The following is a 25,055-nucleotide window of genomic DNA, read 5'->3' on the forward strand; positions in this document are numbered from 1 at the left end:
CTATCCAGGTGTTAACCAATATGCTAGTCCTGGAATCTACTCATTCATTCATTTGCTCGTTTATTCATTCACCTAACATGTATTTACTAGACACCTGTGTGTCATGCATTGTGTTGGTTGCTGGGAACACAGCAATGAGCAAGGAAGACATGTTCTCTGTCCTTTTGGAGCTTACATTTAGGAAAACAAACAGACAATAAAAAAGGAAAGAAAATTAAAGAGGGGGAGTGCTATTCAGGCCACAAACTGGAAAGAAAGGGAGGGAAAGAGAGAAAGGAGATGGGGGTAGGGTTGTTTCAGCAAGGAGGTGATGGAGGGTCTCTGCGGAGACATAGGCTGAAACTAAGAGGGGTCAGCTGTGGCCAAAAAGAGGAGAATCCTCTAGATGGAACAGCAATTACAATGACCAGGAGGCAGGAAAGTAGGAGGCATTTCTGCAGGATATTTTGCAAGGAACATGGATAGGATTTAGGGAGCAATGTGGAAGGCCCCCCGCAGGGACGTCTTGAAGAGCTCCTCTGCACCAAATGAGTTCTGACAGCCAGTGGCGTACAGCAAAAAGACAGCCCAGGAGTGGGGAGACCTGGAATAGGGTCCCAGCCCTGCCCCTCACCCAGCTGCCCTGTGACCTGGAACACAGTGCCACACTTGGCTTTTCATTCCATTCAGTGTAATATGACGATGGTTTTATTAGATGAATTCAGAAGTTTAAAATAGCGACAGGAGCAACTGCTCCTGTTCTTTAAGCACTTGCTAAGTGCCTGGCACAGGGCTAAGTGCTTTAAATACATTTTTCTCATTGCATCCTCTGAACACTGCCATCCCAGCAACGTTCTTGTGCAGAAGATCAGACTGAGGCTCAGAGAGGTTAAGAGCTCCAGTTTGACCAGCGTACTCTCTCCCATAAACTCTGGAGCTTCCAAGGAGGAGTGATGATATAGGATGGGCCCACACCCAGTCCCCTGGCAGTCAGAATAACTACCTTAGATCCTCTGAAGGCCCCTAGAATTCATTTAAGATGCCCCCATCAAGCCAGTCCATTTGAGATGGTCACGATGGAAATGGAAGCCACTCAGGACAGGCAGGATAAAGCCCTGTTCAGATCTGTCAGGGGCCCAGACCCCACGGTATATCCAGTCTCCTAGGTCTCAGATCACCCTCATTCACCCTTTCTTTCCATTTGCTAGTATTTTAATTGTTTTGCCACTTAGAAATGAAACAAAGTAGATATGCTTCTTCCTGCTAGAATCTAAGACCAGGGCTGGTGTTAAGTACAGATCAACCAGCAGCATAGACTGCTTTTGTCAGAGCTCTTGATGTCATGCCAAAGAACAAGACTGCCACTTTGGTCAAAAGCCAGAACTGGATCAAAGGAATTCACTTTTGTCCCCAGAACATGGTGGTCAGAAAGCAGTTCAAATTTCAGAGTGGGGTGAGTGTTCATAATTATTAGTGTTATCTCTGATGACGTCCCATTTTTGCTTTGGCTTAAGGGAATGCCAAGCATGGGAGAGATGGCTTTTTGTAGTGTGGGCTGGTGGTAGTGGTATAGACGGAGAGGTCTTGCTCTATCCTCAGAGGGTAACATCAGCGATTATCAGATGCTGAATCCAAGTGATTCAGGTCAGTGGCTTCCTTCGGAGTGGAGGTGCCTTCCTTGGACAGAAGCACCAACCGTGGTGGTAATAGCTGCCCTTTACTGAACATTTACTGTATCAGGCACTGTGCTAAGTGATTCACATGCATTTCCTCATTGATCCTCCCAGTCACCCTGTGCAATAGATCTAATTATTATCCCTATTCTATAGATGAGAGAACTTGAGTTGTTTGTCCCAAATCATAGAGACTCTACCTTAGATTTACTCCTTTATTAGCTCCAGAATGTTATTCTCCATAGAACCAGAGAAACTCATGAATGAAGTCAGTTAGCAACCCTTTTAGGAACCATCCACTTACTAATACCATTTCTAAGGGAGAGTCCTCTACTTTTTCTCACATCTTACCAGCAATAATATTTTGTAAGTAATTTACGCACCAACTGTTTTGCAATAAAACCAAAGGAATAGACATTCACAATCCCTCGCTTCTTCTGTGCTTTCTACATAATCTTCAGTTTTATATTATGCCTTCATTCAACACGTTTGTTGAGTACCTACTTGATGCTAGGCACTGGGGGCATAGCAATGAGTAAGAGGGATCATGCCTCTTAGTATATATTCTCATGAGGGAGATATATTCTCAACAAGTAATTTACATGCGTGGCAGTTTTCCAGAGAGAGGGAGAAGTAGCAGATACAATGGAACAATAGCCTGAAGGTACCCAGACTCACCTGGGAGGCCATGAAGGAAATGACATTTGAGCTGAGATCTAATGGATCTAGCAAAAAAAAGGAGAAAGAGTGCAGGGTACAAAGACACAGAAGAGAAAGAGAAGGTCTAGTGCATTCTGGGAAGGAGAAGTCCACTGTGACTCAGGGAAAGGCCAGACTAAAAGGAGGAAAAGGACAGGCATGGAGTGAAGGAACAGCCTCTCTGTTAATGAAGGGACAGCCTGATAATGAAGGAACTTGCCCATGGTGATGGGATCTAAGGGCTTACAATGCACACTATCCAAAATTGATTCAGCTGGAGAAGCTGAGAGGTCACAGAGAGACTGGCTACTGTTATCAGTAATGTTGGGTTTGTAGTCTGATCTTGAAGCTTTGAGCCATCATCAGAAGGCAAGACTTGTTTTGTCTAATGTAGTTTGTTCACACTGACCAGGAAAAAACTCCATGCTCTGAAGTGTTCAAGAACTATAAAGCACTGATCTGCCCTGCCTTCGACCAACTTCTTTTATCAGCCCTTTCCCAATGGTTCAGAACTTGACATCCACTTTGGGGTTTATGACAGATAATTTTATCACCTAGTAGGACATCATCCTCATTTCCAGTTCTTGCCTTGAAAACACAGTTGACAATTAACATACCTGCTGTCTGAAGCAGCCCTGCAGACACTTTTCAGAAGGGGAAAGAGGCATCCAGAGTTAACTCTTTCCCTTAATGTTCTCTAGTAAACAGACAGACACATACACAACAGACACATAATTTTCTCCAGACTATAAGATGCTGGGCGACCGGGTACTAGAAGTGTCAGCTATGAAAGAAATACCTAATGAATACAGGTGGGGCTTCAAACATGAAATAAGTGTTCTGAAATTAAAAGTTAGAGATGCCTCCCTGACCTCTGAACCACGTGTGGTAGGAAGCTTATCACCAGAAAGTTGGAGGGAGAGCTATGATTGTGAAACCCAGACTCACAGAAATGTGGGTGAGTCAGTGACCATTTGTGAGCCTCAGTCTCCCCATCTGTTGAGTGGGGGAGCTTGTGCCTCTTTCAGAGAGCTGATGAGATGATTACAGCCATGGTGCACAGTGACCCGGCAGGACACCAGCATGCTGTGGGTGCCCAGGAAATAGCCCTTATCCTTGCCTTCAACTTCAACCTGTAAGAAGGTTTACATGAACCCAGAGCTTTTAACTGTTCTCTCACCTGATCGGTCTTTAGCATAGTAATCATTTCTCTTAAGCAACCCAAATCACTCTTCATCACAGAATCAACCAAAGCTCTCTACAGCTCCATTTCAGCACATCCTTGTACTCACAATTCTGATTCGTCAGAGATGTTTTCCAGTAAGTTTAATGTATTTTAGCATTTAATGTTTTGTTTTGTTTTGCTTTGCTTTATTTTACTTTATTTTATCTTATTCTTATGTCTTTTAAGTAGGATCCACTCCCAGTGTGGAGTCCAACACAGGTCTTGAACTCACAACCCTGAGATCGAGACCCAAGCTGAGATCAAGCATCAGACGCTTAACTAACTGAGCCACCCTGGTACCCCTTTAGTGTTTTAATTCTTTCAGATTTTTCATTTATACATTTTCTAGAATGCCTTTTAACCAAAATATTCAGTTAACCAGAAATGAATAACCCATTCCCCATGTTTATTTTAGGTTGAATCAGGTTTACTTCAACATACACCTAGGTTACTTGTTTGTCCAGTTCTGCCCCTTACTGGAGTACAGTCCCGGTCAGGTTAATTAAGCTCTGACTTTGGTTTACTGACCTATACAATGGACCTAATAATAAGACTTCTATTACGTGATGTTATTAGAATTAAATGAGAAAATGTTATGTGCCTTACTTATGAGGTAAGCATTTGATACACGTTAGCTATTGTTGTTTTTATGGTTCTTACTGTGGTTATGCCACTGAGTCCGGAGTAGTAGGACCAATTACTTGATCTGCCACCATGTTAGGAGTTGTCAGAATAGTTTTTTGGGTTTTTTTTGTTTGTGTGTTTGTTTGTTTTTAAGATCTTAGCTCTCGTCTAGACGTTACTATCTAGGGTGCTTACAACTGAAGGAGCTTTTGAGGTTTTCTGGTCCAGGGTTTCCAGTGATGCACTGTGTCTGCTCAGTTCTTCCCTGCTGGGGAGCACCACGTCTCCACATCTCTTCCCATCTCTGCATTTCATTATGTCCCACTGGCAGCTCATAATGGAGCCGGGTCAAATTGTACCACGAAATTGGCACATGCTTCCAAACAGGGTGGTTCCTTCCTTCCTCTTGTTCTTCTTCCTCCTCCTCCTCCTTCCTCCTTTCTACATATCCCTGAGTGTTTTCCAAGCACCAGAGATGTATCACATGGCACCTGAGGTGATGTTAGATGCCACAAAAATGCTGCATTAAATAACACCAATTCCACTGTGAAAGAATGATCCCCCTCCTTTTTTAAAGATTTTATTTATTTATTTGAAAGAGAGAGAGATCACAAGTAGGCAAAAGGGGGAAGCAGGCTTCCTGCCAAACAGAGAACCCGATGTGGGACTCGATCCCAGAACCCTGAGATTATGACCTGAGCTGAAGGCAGAGGCTTAACCCACTAAGACACCTAGGTGCCCCTAGAATGATCCCCTTTTTAATTTCATTTTCATCCTTATCTTTATATCAAGTGCAAAGTATCCAGTAAGTGCTTACATGTCTCTCACACTTCTCTAAAATTTCAAATCTTCACGTGTAACAAAGAGAAAAAGAGAGAAAGAGGGAGCAGGTTTTGGGCTTGGTACCCTCCGCAGCAACCATGTCTATCTAGAATGTAATGATGTTATTTGTATTTTTTGTGTGTACTTTTACTCTTACTTCCTTCTCCTCTTGATTGTATCTTGATACTGATTTTCCATTTATGGCAGTGGTAAACTTTTTCTTTTTATAATTAAGTATTTAAAAAGTGTGGCAATTTAAAGAACATTAAGTATAGGGGTGCCTGGGTGGCTCAGTGGATTAAAGCCTCTGCCTTCGGCTCAGGTCATGGTCTCAGGGTCCTGGGATGGAGCCCACATCAGGCTCTGCTCAGCAGGGAGCCTACTTCCCCCGCCCCCGCCTGCCTTTCTGCCTACTTGTGATCTCTGTCTGTCAAATAATTAAATAAAATCTTTAAAAAAAAAAAAAGAACATTAAGTATAGAAGTAAATATAGTGCAAACAGTACACTATGCCATAGCCATAGTCAGGAAGGTAGTATTGATGCCAAAGGTTGAGAGGTTGTGATACCTTCTCAATGGCCCCATTTTGCAGTTGTGTAAACTGAGACCAGAGGGAAAATGACTTGGACATCTAGATACATTGGACACAGAACCCAGACCTTGTCCCTCATCCATTTGTTTGTCATCCCCACTCTTTATCTGAGATAAGGAAAAAGAATTCTCCATGTGCAGCAGACCTAGACTGACTCTGATGGACAAGTTATCACTGATAGTGGTGATGCAAACAATCCGTGCCCTCAAGTTCAGGCTGAAGCAGCTAGGGGCAAGGGAATCGGGCTTACAGGTGATCACCTCGTGCAGAAACAGAACTTTGAATCATGACAGCACAGTCCTTCTTTGCTTAGTGCCAAGGCTGTGCGAAATCCAGAGGGACACAAGTAAAACATGGTGCTTGCCCTCTTCTAGCTTTCATTCTGTTGGGCCTCTCAATGCTGAGAGGTGTTCCAAAGGCAGAGAAAAACCAAAAATACTAGAGATGGGCAGAGGCTCCACTCATGATGGAATAAAAATAAGCCTTTGTATCTGCTTGGAGAATTTATGAAATTAAAGCTTTTCAGTTTCTACTTCCAAATTTGTCCTAAAATGAGAATAGGCTGTGTAAATAGACAAATGGAAAAGGAGTGCAGCGTTGTGAAGAGGTCAAACCCCGGAATCCAACACACCCACACTGACACCAGCTTTGTGTCTCTGAGGAAGCTACATGATGCTGCCAACTGTGTGTCTTTGAGGAAGTCGTTAAACCTCTCTGAGTTCAGTCTCCTCATCCATCGATGTCAATAACCATCATGCCCTCCATTGTGAGGGTTAATTACTTGCAAAGTGCTTAGCCTTATGCCAGGCAAATAATAAGCATGCAGCCATTGTTCAGTCATCGTTAAAAGGGTGGGTTTGAAGGAGCCTTTGAGCCTTGCAGAAATCCTCTCTGGGAATGAAAGATTGGGACAGAAATGAGGGAAACTGGAAGGAAAAACATGCCTACTTCAATTGGGCATCTGTTCGGAAGCCCCAGGGGGGAAGAGAGATGAGAACATACACTTCCTGGACCCAGTCTCAGAGCACAGTACCCTGAGCAACAGGAGATACGAACAATTCTTGTTAATGAGGCTGCAGCTCCTAATCAGTGCATGGAACAGAATGCTTTTGCTTAATAGAGATCATTTCCCTGCCTCTTGCCCAACTCCCCAGCAGTGCCAGCAGCTCTTTGTTTAATGAAAGGTAGGGACTTCGAGTAGTGTGGTGGGATGGGCTGTAGGAGGCATTATTACCCTCATTACTATGATAATAGTTTAATCACAATCAATATTTATGAACATGCACAGAAGCTGTGCAATCAACCAGCAGCCCTACAACTCAGGGTTTTCATGTTCTTGCCTAAGGATGCTTTCTAGGAAAGCCTGGGCTCTCTCCCCCCTTTCCCCAGCCCCTCAGAAGCTCTGCAGAGGTGCTCAGAGGTCATTTCAGAATATCCATGATGGTTACATGATAGTTATATATGAGGTCTTATTTATGGTAGTGGGTGACTGTCATCACAATTATCTCCACAGTTATCACCTGGACTTGATCTTCAGACTTTGGGAAATTATCTTGTGAGTAAGGTAGGGAAGTATAATGTAGTGGCAGATACTTTGAAGTTAGGCCTGCTTGGGTTCAAATCCTAGCTCTGAGCTGTTTTCCCTGAGGAAAGCAATTTAACTACACTGAGCCACACTTCCTTCAGTTATAAAATGAGAGGACAAGTTGTTAGAAGTATCAGATAAGATGGTGTCAGCTGGGCATTCAGTCAATGGTAAATGCGTCCATAGTTTTGTGTATGACGATACATAGCAGGTATCTGATATTTCTGTGTTGTCCATGTGAAAACTAAACAATTGTTTTTCCCAAAATCACAGAGCCAGTATATGAGATGGCAGGAGAGTCCAGACTTGGACTCCAATATTCACATTCTATTATCTGAAAACTTTTCCAACATTGGTTCTATTTATAAGCAACTGAGGGAAACCTTATTTTTAAACATTTCAGTGTTTAAGTCTTTTCTTTCAAATGTGCTCCAGATTTAGAAAGCCGGTCGATCATTTTTCTGAGCCGTGGCCACCTGGTGAGCCTCTCATAAAACATTTTTGGTGTCACAGTTCCCACATCTGCAAAAACAGCATCTATATACTCCAGCCCTTTGAGAAAGGAAAGGAAGGGAAGATGGTCTCACGACGTATGTCCTCTCTGTAACATTTACGTGGTGCCTGTGTGTGCACAGCACTCCATAATTGACCAGAAATACTCTTGATCTTCAGCCAGCAAAGAAGACGTTTCAGCCCCTGGGTGGCAGACCTGGGGAATTCATCCTGCTCTCTATGATTGCAGGTACACTTCAAGGGTTGTGGTTCTCTCCAGTCCTCCAGGAGTGTTGTAAGGGGCTTTCCCTGTAATTGTCACTTGGCCCCAAACAGGAGCCACTGAGGTTTGCTCAACTGCTCACCCGCACACAGAGTCCCAGTACATCCACCCACTGGTACATTCTGTCTCCCCCAGGCAGTCAGTCCCTCAGTTGGCACTAACAATGTATTCATCTTCCCAAGATGCACATAGAGCATCCAGATTACGGATGGAGTGGGGGGAGGGTTTGCTAGGTTTTGCTTTTGCCTTTGTAGAAGACGTATCTCAGAATCATGTTCCCAATCAACCAAAAACCTTGAAGAAGTTACTCTGGAGTAGACACATTCCTCCTGCAAAGTGCCTTTCTTCACTAAAATGTTGAAAATTCTACCACTCAGGTTTTTTTTTTCAGTATTTTTTAATAAAAGAAATATATATAGGGTTAAAAATGAAATAGTACAGACACTCTTAATAATAATTTTTTTAAAGAAACAACAGTTCTCTGGCCTGCCCCTTTCTACCCTCAATCTCTGACCCCAGAAGGGATCCTTGAAACAATTTTGTTTTTATCACCATAACCCCAAGTACTATTCTTACATTGCTATTTCTTGATTTACTGATCTTAGAGATTTCTTGACTCCTTACAGTAATAGATGGAGCTTTAGCTCACTTCACCATCTTTCACTTCTTCCCCGTTTTATACTTCTTCCTGTTATGGTTGTATCAGTATTGTCATTCCTCTCTTGGCATCTTGATTACTTTAAATTATACCCACCCACCTTGAACTCTTGTTTTACACATGATGAAGCTGTTGGCACTGATGCCCTTTTCCTTCTCCTGCTTCCTCCTCCAATTGCTCTCTTGTTCTAACATGGGAATTGGATGACACACCTCTTCATTCTTAACATTTTAAAGTGTAGGTCCCTGTATTTATGAATGTCTCTTCAGGCTACCAGCACTGTCCACTAGAATTTCCTGCAGTGGTGAAGTATTCTGGATCCAAACTGTTGGACACAGCAGCCATGGGCCACATGTGGCTCATAAGTACTTGAAGTGTAGCTAGTTAGACCTGAAAATTTGAATTTTTAGTTATATTTTGTTTTCATTCATTTAAGTGTAAATAGCCACATGGAGCTATTAGATAATGCAGGGCTGGACCAAGCTTAATATACAAGTCTGATTACAGAGAACAACCTTTTTCAGCAAAAATAGTGATAATAGCAGACACATAACTCTTACTTACCATGCCCTGAGAACTGACCTGCCAACTCAGTTAATAACCCAATAATTCTATGAAGACTAGTAGTATTCCCATTTGATAGGTAAAGAATATGAGGCATGGAAAAGTCAAGGAACTCATCTAGTAAGTGGTAGAGCTGGAATTTGGTCCCATGAGATCCAACTGCGCAGTCTGTGCTCTGAACCACTTCTTTCTCCTGCCTCTGCTCCCCTTTGGAAACTCCTACATCTTTTTTCAGCTATTTCCAATCCGCTGATCAATGGTGTAGGTACAGCTTCTCCCATGTTCCTGGCCTGAATGATGTTTATCACGGAGCTATACGCATTTAGATGTAAAGCCTGCCAAATCCCTTTCGGTCGCAAAAAAAGGGAATGAAAACTGGAGGTTTGGAAGGATATAGGCAAATGTAGGGACTCAGGGCAAGGTCACAGAAGGGCTCGCTCCCAGGTCTTGGGAAGGTTGTTCCTTTGGCCTGCTCATTCCAGCAACAGCAGTACAGCAGCTCACAGGTTCCTCCCCTTAATGCGGATTATCTTTGTGAATCCTCCCCACAGCCCAGAGAGGTGCAGAGGAAGAGGGCTGCAACTAGAGGGTGCTGGGAATATTAAATTGGATGGTTCATGAACAACACAGAAAATAGTGCCTGGCACAGGGTAGAGACTCAGCACATGTTGCCTATTGTAACCGTTTTATCTCTTTGCCAGGTCTACCCGCAGAGCAATGCTATGCTGTCTGGTACCTGTGGGAATGGTCTTTATTTATCTCAAATGCTTTTCCTTTTCCCTGTTTCAATGTTTTTCCTGAAGCCTCATGTCCAGAGCTCTTATGAGTACTAAAATATTAATGAGCCTCTTGTTTTAGTACCAGAGTGTTTATAACTTTTTCAAGGTGTGGGTAGTGCTTCTATTCCACATTCTTCTCAAATCTAACCTGCCTTGTACACCATCTGAAATTCACAGACTTTTTTTTTTTTTAATTCTGGAAGGCATCAAGAGAAAACACTCAGTCTGGCACCCTATTATAATAAATAAGGACCTGAGGCTAGACAGGTAGCTGAGATTAATCAACTAATCAATGGGCAAATGAAGATTAGACACAGTTTTTTCATTCTTTTCCGTACCCCCACCGTGGCCTCTCACTTAATCATGTTCTAGTCCAGAGGTCAGAAAACCACAGGAAAGGATGAGAGAGTAAATATTTTTGACTTCACAGGCCACACAGTCTCTCAGCCTCTGCCCTTGTAGCGGAAAGCAGCTAGCAACACAATGTAAATGAGTGGGTGTGGCTGTATTCCAATTAAAACTTTATTTATGGACATTGAAATGTTAATTTACTATAATTTTCACATGTCAGGAAACATTTATTCTTCTTTTGATTTTCTTTCAACCACTTAAAGATGTGCAAACCTTTCTTAGCTCATAGGCCATACAAAAACAACAGGTTGGGTTTAGCCCATAATCCAGTCTGCCAACCTTTGTCTAGTCTATAAGATATGGAGAGGAACACTCTTGGCACAGTCAACTCTCAGCTAACCACAAGTGAATTAAACACTAGTAATAATAGCTAATGATTATTGAGCTCTTACTGTGTACCAGGCATTGTGTTGAGCACTTGACAAGATGTTAAGCTGTTTGACCTCAGAAGAACCCTCTGAAGATGATAGTTGTTATCCTCATTTTGCAGATCAGGCTATAGAAGCTGTGGAAGGTTGAATAATTTTTCCCAAGGTCATTCCCAAGGTTCATCACTCCATTAAGTGATGGAGCATAATCAAACCAAGATCTGTGTGACCCAAGGCTTCTACACCTTCCACAAAGCATGCTTTCCTTTTCCCAGATCCCAGGCCATCAGTAGGTCAGAACTGGTTTTAGAAAGACACATCCCTTTCAGAACATCAACATCTTGGTGTGATGAAAGGACTCTGCACTCTATAGCCAGACTTGGGATTATACTCCAGTTCTACCAGTTACTGGTTGACCTCTTGAGAAGTGCTTAACCTTGCTGAGTCTCAGCATTCTTCTTTGAAGCAGGGAGGGTGAAATGAGCCTTCCCAGGCTCTACAGTGATGACTAACTGAGCTAATTATACATAAGGTGCCAGTACAGTGCCCCATACAGATGTGCTCAATAAAGATCATTGAGGATCAGGTGAAAATCAGGCCAGTCACTAATGTTTTTATAGCCAGGAAACCCAGGAATACCCAAATCCTGTCCTTGACCATCAGGGACCACCCAGCAGCTCCTCCCAGGGTAATACAGGCAATGAATAAAGGTAGGGGAATATGAGGTAAGGGAACACCTTAATAAGTTCTGGCTGTCCATTGCTGCATAACAAACTATGGCAGAATTGGTGGCCTAAAAGAGTCATTTTGTTTTGCTCACAATTTTGAGGGTCAGGAATCCAGGACGAGCTCAGCGAGGAGATTCTTTGATGCGTGTGGCTCTGACAGGGGTCATTCTCTGGGCCGCATCACCAGGTGGCTGTGCTGGGCTGGCTGATAATCTAATATGTCTTCATGTGGCTTCTTTCTACCTATATGGAGTCTCCTCCTACTGATGTTTTCCATGTGGCATGGGCTTCTGACAGTGTGGTAGTCTCAGGGCACTCCCACATATACCACCAAGGGTTTGCAAGGGTAAGGAATGGAAGCTGCCAGCCCTTCTCAAGACTTGGTTTGAAACTGGCATGGCATCATCTCCTTCATGTTCTGTGAATCAGAGCAGTCATAGGCTGGCCCAGACTCAAGGTGGACAGAGGAATAGACTCCACTTTTCCATGGGGGAGTGGCTCGCCCATACAGGGAGCAAAATCACTGATGACAAGCTTCTTTGGAAATAGGTTACCACATTGGGACCTGGGCCCTGGGTCCATATTCCAGTGCAGAGCACTAGAGACAGAAATAGAATAAAAGAGAGTCCAGGCTCAGAGCCAGCAAAGAAAAGAAGACAGCCTGGCTTCTTACTGCAGGGTCAGTCACACCCTGTCACCTGAAGCACTTTGGTGTACAGATACCCAGCTAGCCAGGAGACAACCCACCCGGTGCCCTGGAACCCGACCGATCAAATCAGCCCCTTTGCAGGTGGCAGGAAAAGAGAACGTAAAATTAATAGCCAACATTTATTGAACATGTACTTACATCCCAGGCCCTGTGCAAAGGTTTTTAATATACATTAACTTGTTTAATCCTTAACCTGCACTAAAGGAATCAATAGAAATCAAATGCTTAGAATAGTGCCCTGCACATATTAAACACTTTGAAAGACTATCCTTTTTTAAATTAATAATTCATACAACCGCCTTTTGAGGAGTTACCATTGTCACTATTTTCAAATGGGGAAGCTAATGTTTAGAGAAGTTAATTCACTGGCCCACAACAGGAAGGTGATAGAACTAGATGCCAGCCTCAGTGTCGAACTCGTCCCTCCACCTCCCCTCACTCTTACCCCTGCACTGTATTGCCCATGCTGCCTGAGAACAAGAGACCCTTTCAGCCCTTCCCACAGAGGCAACAAATACCAGTTCCTTTTGCCCACACTTTTTTTCAGTGTCTTTTTAAGGCTGCTGTAACTTAAAAACCAACTACAAGAAAATGCTAGAAACCTCCATCCTGGGTACTAAGTAAAGAGTGCCATGCCCAGAAGTTCATTCTGTCAACAGATTTGTACTGAGCCCCTGCTATGTATCAGGAAGTGTAGGCACTGAGGAGAGAGAGAGAAGTTCTTACTTTTCTGTTTTGTTTTCCTTTTTTAGAGATTTTATTTATTTATTTGTCAAAGAGATTGAGGGAATGAGCACAAGCAGGGGGAGCAGCAGGCAGAGGGAGAAGCAGGCTCCCGGCTGAGCAAGGACCCCAATGTGGCACTCGATCCCAGGACCCTGGGGTCATGACCTGAGCCGAAGGCAGACGCTCAACTGACCGAGCCACCCAGGTGTCCCAGTTCTTACTTTTCATAGACACGAGGATGGTAATAGATAATAAAATTCAACATAAGAGAGATGATTGTTTTTAAAGATTTATTTATTTGAGCATTGGTGAGAGGGGCAGAGGGAATCTCAAGCGGACTCCCCCACTGAGCTCTGAGCCCATAGTGGGGCTCATCCCATGAGCCACGAGATAATGACCTAAGCCAAAACCAAGAGTTCAACCCTCAACCGAGCCACCCAGGTGCCCTGAGAAATAATTATTTTGTGCCTGGTGGCGGTCCTACATAACATTTTTACATGCTGAACTGCCTCAGCTTGCAAAACAATAGTAGTAGTAATCCAGATCTCTGTGATCGCCTGGGTTAGAAAAATGGAGAAAGGCACAAAATAGCAAAATGATCCTTGCAACTGAAATCTCAAAAGCCAAACGCTGAAGTAAATGTTGCTAGCCCCATGAAGTAGCAGCGTGGCTGGTCGTTTCTAGGCAGTAGCGGAGAAATCAGCTCCAAGCTCTGATGAAGTCAAACAAACTGGGGTGGCTTTAGCTTGTGTGGAGAATAAAACACTTCCTTGGTTGATGTTTTCTTAAGCGACCGTGGTGAGAAAAGAGAGCTCAGATAGTCACTAAGGCAGTGGTATCTGTTCAGACTTCTTTTTTCTTCCATCTTTGAGTCTTACCCACTAGATTTCTGTTTGCAAAAAGGGCCTAATCCACTTTTTCTTTCTTTCTTTCTTTCTTTTTTTTTTTTTTTTTTTGTCTGTGCATTGATTTAATAGTATCAAACCCTGAGGTCCTCGTGGTCTGCACCTGGGTTGCTTTTTCCCCTAATGAAGCAAGAGAAGTGGTTTAAGCCCCCACCGTGCTTCCTATCAAAGCTACACAATGATTAACTCAGGTCCCCTTATTAGGACCAGGCAGAAGAAAATCCCTTAGTCATCAGCATTGTGAAAATCCCAGGATGGTGAGTGTTCAATGAAAAGATTACCTTGGGCACCTGAAAAATAATGGAAGAGCTCAATAGAGAAACCATTAAGCCTGTCTACATACACTAAGTCAGGTGGAGGGTCGAGGTAATTAGCTGAGACATTCAGGCCAGAGAAACCGTTTTGGACGTTCTGCCCCGACTGAGTCATTGCAGACAATTATTCAAATCCCTCATATATTTTTCCCGTAGAAGCCATCTGAGGTTGTGTCTACACACACGCACACACACACACACGCACACACACACACAAGACAAGAGTTACATATGACTGGTCAGTAAAAGTGGCTTCTATTTACTTGTTTGTTTTTAACTGAATAATAAGCAGCTTAGGGGATGGGAGGTCCAAAGCTTTGACTTCTTAGCTGCATAACTTTAAGCCAAGTCTCTTCATCTCTTTGAGCCTCGGTTTCTTCAACTGTAAAATGGAATAATTAATAGGTGGTTATGAGGATTAAATATAACAAATGCAGTATTCCTGACTCATTGCCTGGCAAGACATAAACACTCAGAAATGTTACTTATAGTTACTAGTTGTGAATGGACATGACTCATTCTGTGTTTGGAGAGATTGTACACTTAGACATCATGGAAGGAAGGGGCCAGGAGTCGTGGAGCAAATGCCTTCCTCTACAGCCCCCAAAGTGGTGCCTCGTACATAATAAGTGTTCTTTGCTTCAAGCATGTGAGAACATGAACAAGTTGTTAGCTGACACTTTGTCTCCCTCCCATCATCCTTGGTTTCCCTCAGGCTTTCCTACCTTCTGTCTCCTTTTCTGACCCCTTTTCCCAGAACTGGGAAAGTCTTTCTGGGACTTTCTGGAGGTCAGGGGCAGGGGGGCCAGTACCCATGGATGCTGCTAGAGAAAGGGTATTCTTTGTCCTATCAGCGGGATGGTCAAAATGCAAGGATTTCAGGAAATGACATATGGATGAAGTCACAGTTCTTGCCTTTTCCTTAGGGTAGCTGAGTGCCTACTTAGAAAAGGTGCCAAACCAGGTATCTGAGGCAAACCCCTCCCTCTCCCCAGAGCACCCCAGAGCACATGGCTTGGTCCCAGAAAGCAGGAGGTATGTGATTGTTGACTATAACTGAGAGCCCTGGCTTGGGGAAATGCCCACTTGCTCAGGCCTAAACTCAGCCATCCTGAGTTAGTGAACAGACCTTTGCCATCTGCCTCAAGGTTTTGAGGGTGAGTCTCTAGTCTACAAGATGTTCGGTGAATTGGCAGAAAGTATACCAGACTGAGAATCAGATACCTGTTGGTAACCTCGGGAGATTCTAGCATCCTTTTTATGGCAAGAAATTGCCCATGCACTAGAGATGAAGGGTGAAACTGTCACCACCATCACCAGGACAAGGAGCATGTACTTCATTTATACCAATAAGCCAGTATTTCCAGTAACCATGAGGTAAAGTTACCTTAAGTAGCTTTTACCCTGTGCCAGTACTGTCCTATACAGTTAGATGGGTTATCTCATTCAGTCCTTGCAGTATCCCTTTGAGTAAGATTATGATCATCCCATCTGCAGAGGAGGCTCAGAGAGGTTCAGTAACCTGTTCAAAGTCACCAAGCTAGAAAATGGCAAAGCCAGACTTCTAATCCCACCAATGCGGAGCTCATCTTAGCCACTTCACTAGGAGGATTTCATTTAAAGTTAAAAAAAGAAAAGAAACTAGCACACACGTGCACGCACACACACTTCTGAGAGCACTGATGGGAAAACATACATAATGACAAAATTCTGTAATATAGGTAGTACCTTTAAAGAAATGGGTGTTTTATTCATTAAAATAACATCTATATATAATGGAAAAGCATCCAGTGTAGACCATAGGGCCTGTTACTGATTTGATCTAAAGACAGTGTCTGTCGTGCACTTGAATTTTTCTGACCCTTGGCAATAATTCTGAAGCCCTCATGGGTTGGGAGGATCTGGTCCTTCCTCTGAGAATATAGCTGGCAAAAACATATCCTATGGATACTGAAAATAAATGTGATATTTAAAGGCAGCACAGTTGACGGTAGGCAGGAATGAGTTCAGGAACCAGAGTTCTGATCCTGGCTTTGCAAATTTATTCACTATGCTATATCTCAACGTCTATTCTCAAAAGACAGAACTGATGGAAGCTTCTCACCACTTAAGGAGACTAGAGTCAGAAGATGAAGCAGCCTTGGAGGTAACATTGTCACCCAGAGAAGGCTCACATCCAGAGCTCTCCACAGAGCTCCTGCTTGAGCTCCTCAACCATCAGAGATGACCAGTGCCTAGATGGACTGAGAGAGCTGTTTGAACCTTCTCGTGGTGCCCTTCATTCAACTCATCCATCCTGATTCCATGATCTAGAATCACCATGAAAAAGCTCAGTCTTTCCACATGGAATCTCCTTAATTAATACCAAACGAACATTTCATTTTCTAGGCAAGATCTCTCTGTTGTCATTTTCCTTATAAGAAGATGCTCCTGGGCGCCTGGGTGGCTCAGTGGGTTAAGCTGCTGCCTTCGGCTCGGGTCATGATCTCAGGGTCCTGGGATCGAGTCCCGCATGGGGCTCTCTGCTCAGCAGGGAGCCTGCTTCCCTCTCTCTCTCTCTGCCTGCCTCTCTGCCTACTTGTGATCTCTGTCTGTCAAATAAACAAATAAAATCTTTAAAAAAAAAAAAAAAAAAAGAAGACGCTCCTATAACCTCATCATTAATCTCCATAAAGTTCAGTGGCCAGAACCAAAAGTGATACACCACATTTTTCTAAACAAAAGTGGGACCACATTTCACTCCGAGCTATTTTTCCCTGTTACTATGGGATGGGAGGAAAATCACTAAGAGAGAATACAAGTCTGCAGTTATCCGGTGAGAAACAGAAGGCTGCTGGATGTAGTCAAGTGTATGGTTTTTCATTCATGACATAGAGCTTGCCTGATCTTCCCAAACTGCCTTGAAAGGAATAGAACTTGACTGGTGTCATTCTCTGAATTGAAACTGCATGTTAGTGGTAAATGGAGAGTAGGCGTGTTTAAAGGTTGATCATTTCAGCTGTAGCAAAACTCTTACCAACTGCCAAGCACTGACTCCACAGAACAAGGAGGCAGTTTCTAGTCGAGAAGAATTATTTTACCAGCACCTGCCCCAACAATCACTGATGTTTGAATTCCTCTTATACATTTCTGCCATGAGGGAGGAGGTCAGGAGTCCCAAAGGAAAAATAGGAGCTCAGGAGACCACATTTGAGTCCTGCCTTCTCTGCCTTCTGGCCTAGCTCATGAGCAAATGAATTCTTAAATGCTGTGGGGTTCAGTGTTCTCATTTGTAAATAGATATGCTTCATAGCCCCCATTTTGCTGGGTGGCTTCAAGAAGAACTGTAATGAATGTGCTTTGCAAAGCAAAAAACATCGTATAAATGTTAGATATTGTAAGTGAGGGAGACTTGAAAGAATGGAAAGCCACCTTCTTGCCCAAACTAAATTCTGCATCTGGAATGGACAGGAAAGATTTGGTGTTGGGACTCATTTAGTAGAAATGTTAATTGTGTGAAATCTGGAAAGCTTTCCTGATATCCCTTTAATGGCCCAGTGTGGGCCTTCTCCTTTTGCCCACCAGCCTTTGCAAGAGGTCAGCTTTCAGAATGTCGGCTTTCCCATTGACTCATGAATGGCTTCTCAATCTGGCCATTCCCTTGCTTAATTTTCAACCACCCTGAAGCCATCACTGGTCACTTTCTTTCTCTACTGCCTTCCTTCTGCCCATTTTTCCTGGGTGCCCTTTTTAAACCAGGTACCAGGGACGCCTGGGTGGCTCAGTGGGTTAAGCCTCTGCCTTCAGCTCAGGTCATGATCTCAGGGTCCTGGGATCGAGCCCCACATCGGGCTCTCTGCTCAGCAGGGAGCCTGCTTCCCTCTCTCTCTGCCTGCCTCTCTGCCTACTTGTGATCTCTCTCTGTCAAATAAATAAATAAAATCTTTAAAAAAAAAAAATAAATAAACCAGGTACCAAATATGATATTTGTACACAGCTGGGGAGACAGCTGTGAGCAAGACATGACATTCTGTGGGATACAGACATTGTACAAAATTACTGAATTACAGTTACAATCAGTGTTGCAAAGAAAAAGTGGAGGGGTCTAAGAGAATCTATAACAGGAGAATCTAGGAATTATCTTGGGTGCTGGTGATGATTCCAGATGTTTGGATGCATTGCCCTCTCAATAATTAATTGTGCGATATGTGTGGTCAGCCTTTTAAAGTTTATGAAGCACTTTCTCATATGCTTTTTTTCATTAGGTCAGGCCTCAGACCTGTGAAGTACCCAAAATTACACCCTATTCTAGAAACCAAAGCTATGGAACCTGATGGACTTGAGGGTCAACTAGTTCTGCCACTTAACAGAATTTTGGATGCTTAATCCCAGGCTCTTGTGCCCCCCAATCCCCACCATTGGTTCACTGGTTTCTCTTACTTGGGAGTTGGTATTGTGAAAAGTAGCTTTGGAAAAAAAGAGCAATAAGGGGAAATGCTTCCCTAGATCCTTTCTTAGGAGACATGTGGGTAGAAGCTGTGATTCCTGATATTGGTCTCACCCAAAGGGCAAGAAGAAGCCTACCTGTGGTGTGAAATGTGACCTGTGCCTTGCAGTCTTTGCAGTTTCCAGTAAGACTAAAAACCCTCTCTGACCCCAAATATAGCTCGTTGGTCTCACCTGTGCCTAGAGTAACATGACCTGGGTCCAAATGAAACAAAGAAGAGCAGACATACTCCCTTAGGTGTTATTCCTCAAAGCCAGCTCTTCATTGATGTAACCCAGCACACAGAGCCCTCCCACATTTGCTTATGAATTGATGGTCTTAGCAGCCATTTGGTCGGTGCCTATGCTGTTCTAGAACTTTGTGTGCACTAACCTTCAGATGACCCAGCTGAAATAGGTATCTACTAGGGCTGCATTTTGCTGATGAGATAACTGAGACTCAGAATGCTGAAGTAGCTTACCCAAGGTCACGCAGCCTGTAAGTCATAGAGCTTGGATTGGAACCCAGATCTGACATCGAACCCCATACTCTCAAACATGACACTCTCTCCCCAAAACCTGAAAATAAATTTCATAACTACTTTCTGCACTTTTCATCTGAGGTTTTTAGTATTTAAAACCAGGAAACAGGGGCACCTGGGTGGCTCAGTCACTTAAGCTTCTGTCTTCAACTCAGGTCATGGTCTCAGGGTCCTGGGACCAAGCCCTATGTCAGGCTCCCTGCTCAGCGGTGAGTCCACTTCTCCCTCACCCTTCCACCTGCTCATGCATGCTCTCTCTCTCTTTCAAATAAATAAATAAAATCTTTTTTAAAAGCAAACCAGAAGGCACAATAGCAGGGGCTGGGCTTTAAAAGGCCCTGGTACCCTCCCAACCCCTCCACAGATACCTATCACCCTCTGGGTGAAAGACACCCACCCATTCACCACATCCTCTCCCCTTGCAGATGCTTTGCTGAAACCCAAAGATTCCATTAGGACAATCTTGTGGCCAGATGACAAAAAGACACTAGGTACAAGAAGCCAAAGCAACCTTAGTTGCTTTTCCATACTAGCAAGCCTCTACTAATCAGTTTGGGTTTAACCAGAGTCACTTTTCTCCTTTTTAAAGGACAGAAAAAATACAAAACTCCCGCACCAGCCACGGGATCCCAATCAGTAAATATTTGCTCATTTTCTTTATTTTCCTCTCTTCTTTCTCTCTTTTCTTTTCTTTCCTTCCTTTCTTCCCTTTCTCTCTCCCTCTCTTTTCTCTCTTTCTATCCAAAGCAGTGGCTATGGCTTGGGGAAGAAAATAACCATCACATTTTATTTTTAGTATCTTTCTATGTTTCTTGGTCAGCTCCGAGTGGCCAGCCTACTGTGTTAACTGATGATGACACACAGCCCAGAGCTGTGGACCATGAAGCATGAACACCAGCCTTACTCCTGCCCTCTCTTTCCTCCGTAGGTAAAGGCCGCTTCCAAATATGTGGATGTACCTGTGAGTATTCGAAAATTGTTTTTGTGGGGGATTTTTGCTTTCATGAGAAATTTAATGGCACTGTTTTCATTAGTTGCTGACTTGAATCACCAGAAAGAGAGAAGTGAAGAATATTTCACGGTAGGGCACCTGGGTGGCTCAGTGGGTTAAGCCTCTGCCTTCGGCTCAGGTCAGGATCCGGGAGTCCTGGGATGGAGTCCCACATCGGGCTGTCTGCTCAGCAGGAAGCCTTTTTCCTCCTCTCTCTCTGCCTGCCTCTCTGCCTGCTTGTGATCTCTGTCTAATAAATAAATAAATAAATCTTAAATTTAAAAAAAAAAAAAGAAGAAGATTTCATGGTAAAACTTTTTTCAGATGAGGAGAGAGTATGGTTTCTTTCATCAAGAAGAAAGATCCTATTTGAGGGTAAACCCTGTTGCCTTTAATTTCATTTTCCTTGGTTTTTCTGATACAGTCATTCTGTTATCATCCTGCCCACCTCTCCTCTGCATGCACACCTTGGGAATAGCTGGGAGCTAGAAATTTGCACAAGGTTGCCAGTATTTTTTTTTTAAACAAATAAATTCTGAATTTGTTCATTTTGGGGTCAGTTCTGCAATTGTTTTAAGGAAACCTTACAAAACTGCTTATAATTAGTGCAGACCTCATTAATGAAGAGAGCTCTCAAAGTTCACAGATAAAGCACTTGTGGTTGCCCAAAATTTACATTTAAATTGAGGTTAAGTACTACACATGAATGCTGGAGTGTGGGATTACCTGTGATAAGTCAGGATACATTTATAGACAGACTTTGCCCTGCCTATTAGCAAAATAAAATTGGAGAGATTTAAATATATTCCAATAAAGGGGAAAAGAAAATGATTCTGTTTCTCCATTTCTAACAAAAGAGGTGTGAGTCTATTATAAAATATTAAATTTAGAGAGCTTATCTCAACAGCCACCAAGGGTCTTGAACTGAACGTTTCTCATTCTGAACGTGGTTAAGTACCCTCCTTGTTCAAATACTTATTTGTTAAAATTTGTTTTTTTCTAAAAGGATTTATATTAACATTTAAATTCATTTCCCCAGGAAGCTAAGTGTGTAATGGTTTATTGGCTTATTTCTCAAAGGATGGCAAAATGGAAAATTGGAGTGAATTTAGCATTAGCATATATTTTGTTTGTTTAATGAAAGAATGTACAATCAATAATTATGCTTTGAATTTATATAATACTTCTCATCGAGGGACCTCAGACTCCTTCATGTAGATAGTCTTTATAATGGAGAAGAGAAAAAACTCTCATATAACTGCAGCAAGGAGAGGCATTAAGTAATTTCTTTTCCCAAATCCCAAAGTATGAACTTTCAGCTCACAGGGAGCAAACTACTCAAATTCTCTGGGCATGTTTCTCCATCCTTAAAATAGAGGTAATAATATCCAAGTCACGGGTTTGCTGTACAGATGAAATGACATGTTTATATGGGACTCTCAGCACCATACCTGACCCTCACTAGACATTTAGCAATAGGGGGCCCATGAGTGGGGGAAGGGGGAACCCACACTGTATTGCACAGCTGGGAGTAGGGAGGGAGGATGACTTTGCTGATGGTAGCCCTGTCCTGTACTAGTCTTCAGCAGTAACAGAAATTGAAATTCCAGGCTCCCAACCCAAGGGTCTGGTGGCTGAAGTCGTTTTCTGTAGACCTCCAAGTGGAGGGGAGAGCTCACCAACGAGGTCTGAACAGATGCCCAGTAGGCAAGACCCAAATAGATGGAGAAACTTGATCTGGCAATCATTACTATCAACTGAAATTATTGGGGAGGTCCACTTATTTGGGGGACATTAAAAAAAATCAAATATCAGCAATTTTGTGTGGTACGACCTCATTCCTACTCACCAGTTTTAGATTTATTGTAAGGAAAAAAAAATGGACTGTACCTCTACAGGAAAGGGAACAAAAATGCATCAGCAGAGTTTACACCCTCTAGGGAGACAGAAAAAAATGATGAGGCTTGTTCCAATATGTGGTATATTTACCAGTTTGATATATGGTACAATAATCATAATCGCAATTGCAACCAAATCCTTTATATAAAGGATTCACTGCATGCTAATTGCTCTTCTAAGCATGTTACATTTAATTTCTACAACAGCCTCACTTTAAAGATGAGAAAATGGAGGCACAGCATTGTTAACTTGCTCAGGGTCCCACGGTTGGTAAGTGGCAGAGCTGAGAGTTAAACAATTCCCCTTAAACACGATGCCATCTGCAAGATGATTTTAGTACACAAACATCTTTCTTAGGATAATTGAGTAGTTATCTAGTGAGTATTAGAAAAAAATGTGGTTAGTACATCAAACCCATGATTTCACCAATCATTATGGCTAAGGACAAAGGTTAAATTTAAAATTAAGTTAACATGTATTTTTATACCAGTAGTATTATAGTGAGAATATTGTGTTTTAGTAAATAAGCAATTTTATAGAAAATAATAGTATGTAATACACTGTATGTCTATTGTTTACTTTATCCTAAATAATAGTAATCATTGACTTCTCAAAACAACTACATGGGGGTGGGGCGGGTAGTACCAGCTTCACAGGTGAAGAAATTGAGGCATAGGAAGGTTAACAGCATGCTCAAGATCACCTGGCTAGTAAGTCAGAGATTGAGGATTTAAGTGCCAGCAGTCTGACGATGGAAACTCTCTAGTGTAGCATTAGCTCTCACTCCACCATGGAGGGAATATTTACACCCTGGAAATTGGCAGGTGCTACACATCAAGGTTTGTTGTTTTGTTCTGTTTCATTGTTTCTGTTCTGTTTTGAAGAGCCAGCGTCCCCGCATACCAGCTCTTAAATCAGTGGTCCTCACACCAGAATGGGGAGCATTAGTACTTGTTTTTTTGTTTTTTGTTTCTAACTTTGTGTTTGTTTTTGTCCTTTTTGAATAGAGATTTCCAGCCCCTAGTGTCCAGAGATTCTAGTGCAGTAGTTCGGGGGCGGGTGGTGGGGGATGGGGGGCAGTGGTAGCTTGGAAATCTTTTTCTAAAGAGCTGATCTGTAGTGCAAGTTTGGGAACCAAGAGACTAATTTCAGTGACTTTGGACCTTGGCTACATCTTGGAAACACCTGGGGAGCTTTGACGAGTATTAGTGCTAGGTTGTTTGCCAAATTAAATCAATCTCTGGGGTGTGGGGTCTGAGTGAGTATTGTTTAAAACTCCCCAGGTCCTTTTCATTGGCAGCCATGTTTAACAACCATGGATAAAATCATCTCCTGAGTTGTTTCTGGCTCTGCAGTCTATAAGTTCATCTGTGTTGCCTTGGGAGGTTTTTGGCACACGGCTTATTAGGTCAGTTCCTTGTGAGGACTAGTAGTTAGTTACATTGGAGATTTGTCTCTTAATTATCCACACTACTGGAAAGAAGTGCTGTTACCAGTCATTCAAAACACTGCATAATCCCCAAAGCCTATCTCTTTGTCTTAGAGGTAATATTTAACCCTCTGGTATACATAGCAGATTTGCATTTCTAATTAGGGCTTGCTTAGGTGACTGAAAATGTAAATTTGTTTTCAAGCTCAGAAGTACCTGGTAGGGGCAAGCTAGGATTAAAAGATTCTATTTGTCCTAAGCCACAGAGTGGTTTCTCATCCACCACACGTGGATGGAGTTAACTATACAGAGACTTCTTGCTTTGTGTTGTATATTTGCTAAAGTCCACAGCCTTTCCCTTCAGCCTGCCGAAGCCACATTTAAAATAAACAGTGTGAGGTACTAAACGTCATCACCTAGAGTTTTTCCCCCCACTGTGTTCAGAGAGCAATATGGTATAAAGCTAATGTAGCTAATAACATCAGCTGTTTGCTGAGAATATTTCCCATCTATAAATGTATGTTAGCTTGTTTGTCTGGGAATAGTTTGTATTTTCACCATTTTGTTTGGACCTTTCCTCAATGACAGAGGATCACCGCAGTGACTCTGGCTTTCTCCAATAGTCACCTAGTGACCCTGTACCCACAGAGGAATCGGGACAGCTTGCCTTTGCCCTTGAGAGTCCCAGCCCCCAGTGGTTGAGGAATCTAGGGGCTGGGGCTGTTGTTTGCTCAGGGCATCAGGAAAAGTGATAGCACTGTTATCAACTCACTCCTGTGTTTCAAACAATTACCCTCTTCCCCCTTCCTGGTCCACCAACAGAGGGAGAACAAACTTGTCAGATCTGGTTGTAAAGCTGGAGAGAAAGGAAGAAGGTTGTGAGAGGAGGCCTAGGGACTTTATTATGAGAAAATCACGTATGTTGGCATGCAGGGACTTTGTCTTCTTTATTTGATGTTGGTTTCTCTGAAGCCCCTTTCTTCTTCTTGGTTCCAAAGTAGCTTCCAGAGATAGGTAAGGCTATGAAGTCATATAATATTGTGGGGCAGGATGGGGAGGGGAATCATAGTGGCTCATGTTTGTGTAGCAAATTTATGGCTTTTGAGGCATTTTGACATACGTTATTTTAACTGATGGTCATAACAACCCCTGAAGGTAAGTAAGTTGGAGAGCCATTATTAATCCATTGGACCCAGGAGAAATTTAAGTTATATATTTGCAAGTTCCAGTTGGTGGGGGAATCTAATAAAAATTCACATAGTGTGACTGAAGAGCTTACAAAAAAGAGGTGGGGAAATAGGCTTATTCATTCATGGGTTTGTGCATTCAGCACATATTTATTGAGCACCTACTGTGTGCCATGCCTCATTCCACGTGCTAAGGATACACTAGAAAATAGATCAAGTAGAACCCTTATATTCATGGAGTCATGTTCTAATGAGAAGACAGACAAATAAGCAAATACATAGTACAATGTCAGATATTGATATGCATGATGAAGAAAAATAAAACAGAGTCAAATGGTAGCAAACCATGGAAATTTTTAACTACATAGGTGAGATGAACCACACTGACATTTTAAAATAAGTTTTTAA

At 42.7% G+C, this 25,055-nt stretch overlaps 1 protein-coding gene across 25 annotated transcripts in view; it reads left to right on the forward strand.

Moving 5' to 3' along the window:
- Positions 1 to 25,055, forward strand: part of CADPS (calcium dependent secretion activator) — a 469,919-nt gene that overhangs the window by 404,030 nt on the left and 40,834 nt on the right. For all 25 annotated transcript variants that reach the window (XM_045078225.1, XM_045078255.1, XM_045078257.1 and 22 more), the window contains one exon: positions 20,070 to 20,102. In XM_045078225.1, coding sequence (XP_044934160.1) covers positions 20,070 to 20,102 — 33 coding nt within the window. The remainder of the gene's footprint in view (positions 1 to 20,069; positions 20,103 to 25,055) is intronic.

This window comes from Mustela putorius, unplaced genomic scaffold (assembly GCF_011764305.1).
Source record: "Mustela putorius furo isolate JIRA1106 unplaced genomic scaffold, ASM1176430v1.1 tig00000095_pilon_pilon_pilon, whole genome shotgun sequence".
NCBI classification, from domain to species: Eukaryota; Metazoa; Chordata; class Mammalia; order Carnivora; family Mustelidae; genus Mustela; species Mustela putorius.